Consider the following 10,315-nt stretch of genomic DNA (forward strand, 5'->3'; position numbering starts at 1 on the left):
TCAATGAACCTTAGAATGAAATTTTTAAATGAAATTCACTATTGCCAAGATCTGTAAACATGCTAATGAAGACAGAATAGGTATTCGTCCTCTTGCCTCCCCTCTACCACCCCCCCTCCCCCCCACTGAATTTCAATACAATACACGTTACATTTATGTAGCGCCTTGCGAGGACATCTCAAAGCAGTTGACAATGGTGGATGGGCACCCAAGATGGGGGAATGAGTTGAGGGGAGTGAGAAAGGAAAAGGTGCAGTCAAAGAGATGTGTTTGTATGAGTGTACGGAGGAAGTGAGTTGGAGGGATACCGGGATGGAGTTTGAGAGAACAAGAGCAGAATGATTGCAAGCTAACCTGCTGAAGGTGGGGCAGATAGGCTGGAGGACTTGAAGCAGGCCATGTTCATTGAGCGAAGGGAGCAGCTATGTCAGTGTGGTTGAAGAAGGTTGCAGAGGTAGGGTGGAGTGAGACTAAGTAGGTATTTGATTGTGAGAACAAAGAGCATGAAATCATTTCACTGAGGGGTGAGGAGCCAGTGGAGGAGAGAACATGAGCTAAAAATTTCTGGATAGTCTGTAGTTTGTGTTGGGAAGAGCCAGGACGATTTGCCAGTCGGAGAAAAAGAGAAAGTAATGATCCTGTCACTTCTTTGTGTCAGAATTTTTTTCTCTTCCAATAACATTTTGTTTTCCTGAGGAAGAACTTATTGTATAAAGTACTTGGACTTTTTGTGTGAAAATAACTTTCTTCCTTTGGGAAAGATTGCAGATTATTAAGACATCCATGTGCATACTGGAGTAACTCCAGTTTACTGTTTACTGGAGTTATTATTAAATCCATTGGTTTTGATGGGAGCCAGATCTTACCAGCCTCGGGGATAATCCAGAGCTGGCGAGTCCAAAGGAATTATTCCTATACAGGTTGGTGGAGCCACCTATAGTTAGCTATATAATTTGAATTGATTAGTAGGGAGTGAACAGTTAGCCTTGAATATATTGTATAGAACTGAGGGGTCCCTCCTAACTGTGAATAGATGCAAAGTGCTTTGTACAGAAAACATTCCACCTACATTATCTTAAGTCATTTTAGTATGAAGACTGGGTAGCGGCAGAACAACAACAAAGCAGGGTGGAGGCAGGGAGATCGAAAGCACGGTTGAAGAGGATGGTCTTGAGATGGGTATTGATGGTGGCAAGGGAGAGGGCGAGGCAAAGGGACTGCAGGATGGAAGTCCAGAGGGTGTGGGCAGAGTGGCAGATGGCCCGTCCACCAATAGTGGGGTGAGTGAGGCAGGGGACATGAAGCAGGCTGGAGCCCGCTGAGCAGAGGGAGTAAGCAGGATGGTAAGGGGTTAGGAGGTTGCAGAGGTATGGAGGAGCAAGACCATGGAGGGCTTTGAAGGTGAGGACCAGAATCTTGAACTGTATCCTCTGTGTGACAGGAAGCCAGTGGAGTTGGGCGAAGATGGGGGTGATAGGGTCACGGAGTCTAGTGCGGGAGAGGACGCAGGCTCCAGAGTTCTGGATGATCTGCAGCCTACAGAGGGAGGAATTGGGAAGGTTGAAGAGCAGTGAGTTAGCATAGTTAAGCTTTGATGAAATGAAAGCATGTATGAGGGTTTCAGCGAACTGCGCCAACTGGCTGAATGGCCCCTCCTGTTGCTTTTTTTCTAATAAATATTTTATGGCATTCGAAAAGCCAGATCATGCTACACTGAGCTTAAATTGGTTTGACCACTGGGATCGGTTTCCAATGCTGAAGAAGATGTTAATTGCCCACTCAGCTAATGGCAACAAGCCAAAGACAGATGAACTCACTCGATGCATTATCCAAAGTGGCTGTTTTCAAGCCAGGACATCACAGGTCTCTCGCAGGCTGCTCTTACTCGGTGAAATAAGAGTTTGTTTAAAATAAGAGTTTCTCCTCTTGGTTTAGAGATATGTAAAATAACTTTATTTCCTCTGTCTTTTTAAGAGAAGTACTTTTTAAATTTCAAACTCTTATTTCTTTCTGCTCCCCTCCCACTTTAAAAAAAAACTTCTCCCAGTAATATTTTAAGATGTAGCACCTTCCGATGTAAGGAATCAAATTCTTCCGATCCTGCTTCTAAATCAAACATTGGAATGTAGCAGAAACTACATAAAATAGTACCAATGACCGAATGTTTTGAAGTTTTCAAAATTGATCCAGAAGATTTTAGGTTTAAAAGATGGAAGCATTAATATGAAAACTGGTGAGCAAATTATTGCAGAAATGCTGCTATAAAGCGAGGCTGATTTAGTTTTGCTTCATGAAGCCTTGAAGTGCGCTATTGCTTACAGAACTAGCTCAGCTCCAGCTGTTGGCATGTTAGGCTCAGTTAGCCCATCTTTTGGTTTCCTGGAACTTGTTACTGTTGGAGCAGGATCAGGTATTTTGAGGGGAGATTTCTTTAATCATTAATGGCCCCTAAAGTGCTGAGTAATTTTAATAAGTGGTATCCCAGTTTGCCTTATCGTTTATAAATCTTAATGCAATGCTGACATGTGAAAACAAAGGGACTGAAACTATTACTTTGACCCAAGGATCAAAAAAAGTGCAGAGATGGGTATGTTAGATTAGCCCAGATTCTTGGTGTACAGTCCGATTCCTGTGTACTTTGACTAATTTAACCTTCGAAGTTGCACTGAAGTTTTACTGAAGAATACATGTGTTTCTGTTTTAGAAAGCCCCTTAATCCTACCTTCTTTAATGTGTGTCTCTATGATAAAGGGTCATTTTAGTACCTATTACAGAACCAGTAATTCTCTTAGAGCCAGTGGAGATCACTTGGGACATTCAACAATCTGTTAATAGTGAATGTGTGAAAAACTTTCGGTTTGAAGACCACAAGTCTGTCTAGTGCTTATTTAAAGATTAACATTTTAATAGACTAAATCTGTCTTTTCATTTACTTTTCTGAATGTCATTTTTTAACCAAGCAATGTGGTGAATAACATCTACAGTCAACGTAATATACAGTCTGAGCAATTCCTTTGTAACGGGGGTTTGCTTGTCTTGCGAATGGGTTGTGGACATGGTCATTTTTTAACTTAAATTCTGATGTGACAGTCATGTCAATGGTCACGTGATTAGTGACATTCCAATTGTAGATGCACCGATAGTGTCCCATTGAAAAGCTGACTGTCAGTCCAGCAAGCTAGATATCAGCCTGGCTCGGTTGGTAGCACTCTCACAGTGTGAAAACTCATTGCATCGCACTGACTAAGATGTGCAGTTTAGCACAAATTCCTGTGTTTGGTAAAATCTACCACACATTTCAAGTTCATTTTTGAATACACATTCGGACCTCTTTCTTCCTCCTTCCCTGACAAGAACACAGAAGAACTTGACTGCAGGTTAAACCTGTAATTCCCATCTGTTTTTTATTTGAATGCAATAGTTTGTTAATCTCTGTTCTCTGGGCACCTTACTATGATGATCGGTATTGACATTGGTCGATTCTGTGGTAAACCACAATGATTTTACCACAACCTGATCTACTCGAGTGTTGCTATTACTTGCCGGGTACTATCCACCTTCTGTTCATGCTTCCCAGTTTGCACAGATTTAATGAGTAGTGTAGATTCTAAGGACAAGAGTGAAGAAAAGTGGAAATAACCTGTGGAATGTGTTCTTTTCACAAGGTGATATCCAATGCTGAGTGGAATACCCTTCAGTGAATAAATGTCAGTATATTGTGCCTATTCCAGTGGAAATCTTAAAGGAAGTATTTACAATAATAATAATAATAATCCTTGCATTTGATATAGCGCTTTTCACGTCGGGAGGACGTCCCAAAGCGCTTCACAGAACACACTGCAAAGTGAATTGACTGTATATTTGTGGGCGAACGCGGCAGCCAATTGCGCACAGCAATGTCCCACAAACAGTCGTAGATTGCAAATGACCAATTTATTATTGTTTTTGGTTTTGGAGGGATTATTATTAGGCATGTGGAGTAAAGAAACTTACCCAAGGTTTTGCCCTCTGCCTGGAATTGAACTCAGTTCTCTCGCTTGCAAAGCGAGTGCTCTAACCACTGAGCTACAGGACTCCATTATACAATGTATAATGATCTGAACCAGAAAGATGCCAGAGTTAATGTTGGTCCTCATTTAGACTGAGTTAGCTGATTGATGAGAATATTACAATTATCCTTGTTATTTCTGATCCCTGGCTAGGGAGGGAGATAGAGGAAGAAGGGAAACTATCTTTGCTGAGAAGTATGCGCCTTGAGGTAATCAGACAGGATCAAGCTTGTCTGTGATGTACCCCATGGATATCTCTGTCGAGGCTTCTGTTTGAAGACTGGCCATTTGGGTGATGTAGCTCCAGTATTGTTGCAGAGCTTACTCCCAATATTACATTCTACCAGGCACAAGGTTTAATTGTGCTAAAATGTCTGAAAACCCAGTTTGCCTAAGAAAAAGTAACCTTGATGTTTTGCTTTCTGTTTCCAGAGAAAAGCCAGAGAACAAAAGGCAAGGGTGGTAACAACAGAAAAAAGAAAAAGAAAAACCGATCGAAGGCCCACAAACAACACAGTGTCCTGCAAGCTACAGAGAGCACTGACCAGTAAAAGGACAAACCCATTTATTATGCAAAGTGCACAATGCTGCTATCCGCTCCTGCACACTCCGCACTGCAGTTGTGCTGCTTTGACAGTATTGGTGGCAAATAACTTGTGTGAGAAAGTCCACAAGTGTGTTTGTTTTATTTATACTTTTCATTTGTTTTCCCTCCATTGATCCGAATGGGATGAGCAAACCTGGGCTCTGCCGCCGACGAGAGGAGGAAGTGTGCTGGTGTCTTTCACGAAGGCTTGTCACGAGGATGGCCGATGGGCTGCCAGCCATTAAAATAATTAAACACTAAAACCAATCTCTGCTTGAATAGCTGCAAACAAAATGGAAAACGGACAAGTGCTGTATATTTATATGAAAGAAGAGATTGTAAAGCAGGAAGAGGACTGTTCATTTATGGCGTTTTTGTCTCCTTTATTGTACATTCCAACCCCCCTTATATATTTGAATACATGCATAGCTACAATGTATGTAATCCTCAGCACAGATTCTGTTGACAGTCGCTGAAATAAAATGCTTAAAGGCTGTAATTGTATAAAACAAGAAATGACCAACAGCTCATTGCTCGACTGGCATGGCTGTCACCATGTGTACACAGTGCTGAGAGTACCCATAATAAACGTATTTACTGTACATGTAAGCATCCCAATGTGTGAAACGTGTGATTCATCACAGCCAAAAACTGCTTTGTTTTCCATTCCATGACCTTCCCTGAAGTCCACTTTTTGGTGACCATTGTTAGTGATGTTATTAAAAGAAAACTACAGAAGAATCGTACAACCTGACCCCCTTACTAAAACCACCATTATTTATCGTGACATCTTTTCTTCTGATCCTCGGGACTGAAGAGTCCCTTGTATTTGAAATAAATTCAGAATATCGCACATAATAATAATGATCCTTGCATTTGATATATACTGCCTCATCATGTTGTTGAGACGTCTCAAAAGTGTTTCACATAATATTGTAAAGTGAATTGCCTGTTTATTTTGTGGGCGAAACATGGCAGCCATGTAAATAAATGGCATCAGATTTAACATAATTTAATGCATGAACCCTCAGTTTCCACCCCTTTGTTTGCAAGTGTTGTAGTAGGTGATAATAATCCCTCAAGAAAAAAAATTATAATTTGATCTCTTCCATACACGACTGTTTGTGAGACACTGCTGTGCGCAATTGGCTGCCGCGTTATTCTGTGAAGTGCTTTGAGACGCCTGGCAGACATGAAAAGTGCAATATCAAATGCAAGGATTATTTATTATTATTATAGGTTGGAGGGTATGGACCTTAAGCTCTTGGTTAACCGAGCAAGTACCACTTCCAAATGTACCTTTTAAAGGGATTTTGAGCTTCCCCTTCACTTAAAAGTCAAAGCTTAAACTATGTAGTATTTGTTGCGTGTGCTTTAGAAAGTTATTTTAGGATCCTAACCCACGATTTGCTCACAAACATCTAAATGAAACGGAACTATCTGTATATCTTTTATATCTCAGACTGAAATACTTCCCTGAATGAAGGATAGAACTTTGGATACTAAAGTATTTATCTGAGTGTAATGATGTCAGATACACCTGTAATTGTTACAAAATTGTTATAATTTTAGAAATTAGGTCTTGTATAAATATTGAATCGCATGGGACATATCACGTTCTGTCTTGCATTTTTTTCTTGGTTCTGGATTCTTTTAAATAGTGACTTAATGTAAATAGTAGCTTGATAAATAGATTAATTGGGTGATGTGTGACCTAGCTGGGCTTCTGACTAGATTTTTTTGGTGAAGTGAGTGTTTGGTTATGGTCATTCTACAGATGTCTATGAGGTGGGAAGAGAAACTTCCCAGAGCTGTTGAGATGAGATTGATGAGGCAGGAGGTGGGGAGGAGGAGAGAGAGACCTGGAATTCAACATAAGTGTGTGAAATTGTGGGAACATTTGGATGTTTTCAATGCCCTTTATTTCATTTACACATCCTTCATTATCCCAAATTGTATTGTATTACACTGTTCTCTCTATTTAACAAATAATTCTGTTACTTAGTCTAAGGTATTTAGATGAAAACTGGTCCAACAAAGTAATATTGTAGTGAAACACCGAATCTGCGTCGAGTTTAGGGATAATGAAATGATTTTAGAGTACGATCAAGGTGTTAGCTGGTCATCAGACTACTTAGAGAAAGTGTTGAATAATTAAAAGACTATGGTTGACTATGGTCATTGCTTTAGTGAGGAGCATGAAATTATGAAATGCGTGGTGTCACATGCTGTGAAAGGCTTTGAAGGTGTTTGAGGTGATGACAAATGAATCGCTAAAGTGTTCCAAGAGCTGAGTGGCTGAGAAGATCACCAGTGGAGCCACAGCAAAGATAGGCAAATGAACTTTGGCAGAGCAGAAGTACACAGCATAAGTGAGCTGTAATAATTACTCAACAGAGACGGATGACACACTGTAACCAGAGAGTAATCAAACACATTTCTATCTAAAATGGTATACTTACAATTGCTCAGGTTTGTTTCTCAAGCAAATTTGAACTTCCAAAAGAGTGGGTTCATAAATCCAGACACAAATAATTAATTGTGACATTTTTTCTGCTGTCGATGATGATGAAAGCTATTGGACGCGCCCCAAAAAGACAGTTGTGTACTGCGAAAATACTGTAGGGTCAAAATTGTGGTAATTGAACAACGGGTTCAAATATTTGAACAACAGATTTGAAGTTTACAGATCATGGATTGGTCACCCCAAACCAGCAAAATCGGAATAAAGACCAGAGAGTGAGATAGTATCTGAGGATCTCTGTCTGCAGGGACTTTACTAAGATTGTAAATAATTTTCAACTCTTTAACTATTAAGACCAGTGCCTTGGGACATCAGCTCAATGTGAAAGGCGCTATAGAAATATAAAAACAGAAAAAAACAAGATCCCTTTAATACTTCAGTTACATTAACATTAGCTTCAAATGTAGGTAGAACTGGCGCTAACCCAGATATAATATATTTTTAAATATTGCATTTTATAGCATGTGTTAAAGTTATAGTTTTGTCAAATAAAATAAATGTGGCAGCCATTTTCTATATAGCAAGGTCCCACGTGGAGCATCAGGTGCTTGTTCGATTCAACTGGAAGATTATTGATCTTGGCACTGGGAGACTACACCCTTCTCTTTTTGAATGATGTCCTGATATGATTCAATCTTTGACATCCACCCGAAGAACAGGTAGGCGGAGCATTGGTTTGTTGTCCCACCTGAAAGTTGGTACGTGAACAGTGCATTGCTTCCCCCAACCACCCCATATTATATAATATAATTCAATTTGCAATTATATTTACATGAGGCCTTTCATGGCAGGAGGACATCTTAAAGCGCTTAACACCCGAGCCGGGGGTGAGAGTCAAAGAGTGTGCAGAGGGGAGAGGTGATCAAAAGTTGAGTCAAAAGAGACACAGTGAGTCAGAGGAACTCTGTGACAGTATCCCAGAGAACAGGGGCAAAATGTCTGAAAGCCTGATTGTGAGATGGATAGGGAGGGGGGCGTGAAGCAGGTGAGTGCTTGCTGAGTGAAGGGAGTGCTTAGATGCTGCATTGGAGTGTGGTCCAGACTGTTTGATTTAACTCTGGGGGTAATAATCATTTGAAATAAAAATAAAAAAATGTGGTCCATGACTGTTTGTGGGATACTGCTGTGCTCAATTGGCTGGTGCAATTCCCCCACAAAATATACAGTCAAGTTCACTTTACAATATATGTTGTGAAGCGCTTTGAGACGTCTCAAAGACTTGATAAGGCACTATATCAAATGCAAGGATTATTGTAACTCTTGCTGCTGGGCCCCTTGAATGACTGTTAAACGTTTTTGGGGGATAACTTTTGTTCTGTACGGCTTTATTCAGATTCGCTGTTACTATTATAAAACCAGAAAGCTTGCAGCTGTGCAACATTTGATCATAACAAATGATTTGCCACACTTAACAAACTGTATAAAATTAGATCCCACTATCCTACTTTCATGAACCAGACAAATGTGTTTTCTCTTCAGCCAAATTGGCCCTATTGAAGAATACTTTAGCTCCTCTATCCCTCCCAACCCTCTCCCTTTCCCATCTCCCTCCCTCCATTCCTTCTCTCTATCTTTGTTCCTCTCTCTACCTTTTCCTCCCATCTCTCTCTCTCTTCCCCACTCTCTCACACTCTTTCCCTCTCTCTCCCCCTCTCTCTCTTTTGTAATTTGTGACTCAAATCTATTCTTATGAGTATGGCATTTCAGACTCTAATAGGTTTGAAAATAAATATAAAAAGGAGACAAATAAATAATGTTAAAATACAGCTGATTGCAAATAACATAATTATGCAGGATTGCAGAGTGCCATGCTGTGGTACTGTAAAGAATGGATTTCTGTTTTCCTCTTCTATTAGACAACTTTTTTTTATGATGGACAACTAGCTAGATAATTCAGCTGAATTGTGGATTGGGACAGTATTGCTTCTTATTCTAATTTCCAAAATTATTTAATTTGTTTTCCTTCAATAGAATTTTGAAACTTTGGAAACCAGATGCTGGTGGAATTAAAAATCTGTCACTTTCAAAACCAGATCTTTAAATCTGTGAAACTTGAAGTTCAAGAGCTGTTTTGCCCACCAGGAAGCTCGCAGGGAGCTCCTGGTACCTGACATGTCACCTAACAGTGAGGGCTTAAATCCGCGCTTGTCAGATGTCAAATAAACAACTAGTGTCTATCCTCCTTGGGGGAAGAAGTAAATGGGGTCCCCTTGGAGCTGAAATGGCTCCAAGGTGACATGCTTGGCAAAGGCATCTTAGAATTGAACCATCCCTCTGTGGCGGAATTGGTTGTCCAGTTCCTGAGCAACACGGGTCTGCAGTACTCCAGAGCACTGCTACTGACAGCACAGTGAGGCTGGCTCATCAGCAGCATTTGGAAGGGCAGACCAGTCATTGGGGGCAGGGACTATTTGCATTCAGTTCCTGTTAAATCTGCAAACCAAAGCCCTAATGGACTCGACAGAGTGGACCGAGCTGAACAAGTAGCGGGAAGCTTGCCAGACCGTGCTCCCAATGGCAAGCTCTGCTGTTTTAGCTGGTTGTACTCCAGCAGTACCCCAATGCACACTCTTGGGGTGCCCAAACCTTGGCTCTTGCCACCTGGCACCTAATACTCTCCGGAATTAGGTAAGAAGGATGCATCACTCCAGGGAGAGAGTGAGCATTTCATCAAATGTCTCTGAATTTCCATGTTAAGATGGGATCTATGGAACTCTGGTTTCCATGCTCTTAAGCATGGTGATGGGCTTCCTCATGTGTCAGACACCCGGCTGACCAAAAAAATAAAGTAACATAAGCCTCCCTGTAGAGTTCTATGTATTTGATTATGGATTTTCAATTGAAGAAATGATAATGATAATTGAAATGAAATGATAATTCTGTAATGGATCGTACCAGTTGATATTCTGTAGCCTAGATCTTTAAGGAGATCTGGGATGTAATAAACAAGCTGTAAAATTGTGGCTCACTTGATGTGTTCAGAAACCACATCCTTGAGTTTTTGAAAATTGTTTGCTTCGTTAACCCATATTAATCCATGCAAGATCAAATTCTGCACAAAATAGTTTTATTTCATCTAAGCTGATGATAAATTCATTGTTGATGCAAACAGCCAAATCATTAAAGAAAAGTGCAGATTAAGGACAAAACTAGATG

General features: G+C 40.4%; 1 protein-coding gene across 1 annotated transcript in view; it reads left to right on the forward strand.

Annotated features, from left to right (window-relative positions):
* rspo2 (R-spondin 2) overlaps positions 1–5,249 on the forward strand; it is an 86,557-nt gene extending 81,308 nt beyond the window's left edge. The window contains exon 6 of the mRNA XM_042332074.1: positions 4,482–5,249. Within this exon, the coding sequence (XP_042188008.1) occupies positions 4,482–4,600 (119 nt within the window). The 3' untranslated portion in view covers positions 4,601–5,249. The remainder of the gene's footprint in view (positions 1–4,481) is intronic.
* The last annotated feature ends 5,066 nt before the right edge of the window (positions 5,250–10,315 follow it).

This window comes from Callorhinchus milii, unplaced genomic scaffold, assembly GCF_018977255.1.
Source record: "Callorhinchus milii isolate IMCB2004 unplaced genomic scaffold, IMCB_Cmil_1.0 Scaffold2, whole genome shotgun sequence".
In the NCBI taxonomy this organism is placed as follows: Eukaryota; Metazoa; Chordata; class Chondrichthyes; order Chimaeriformes; family Callorhinchidae; genus Callorhinchus; species Callorhinchus milii.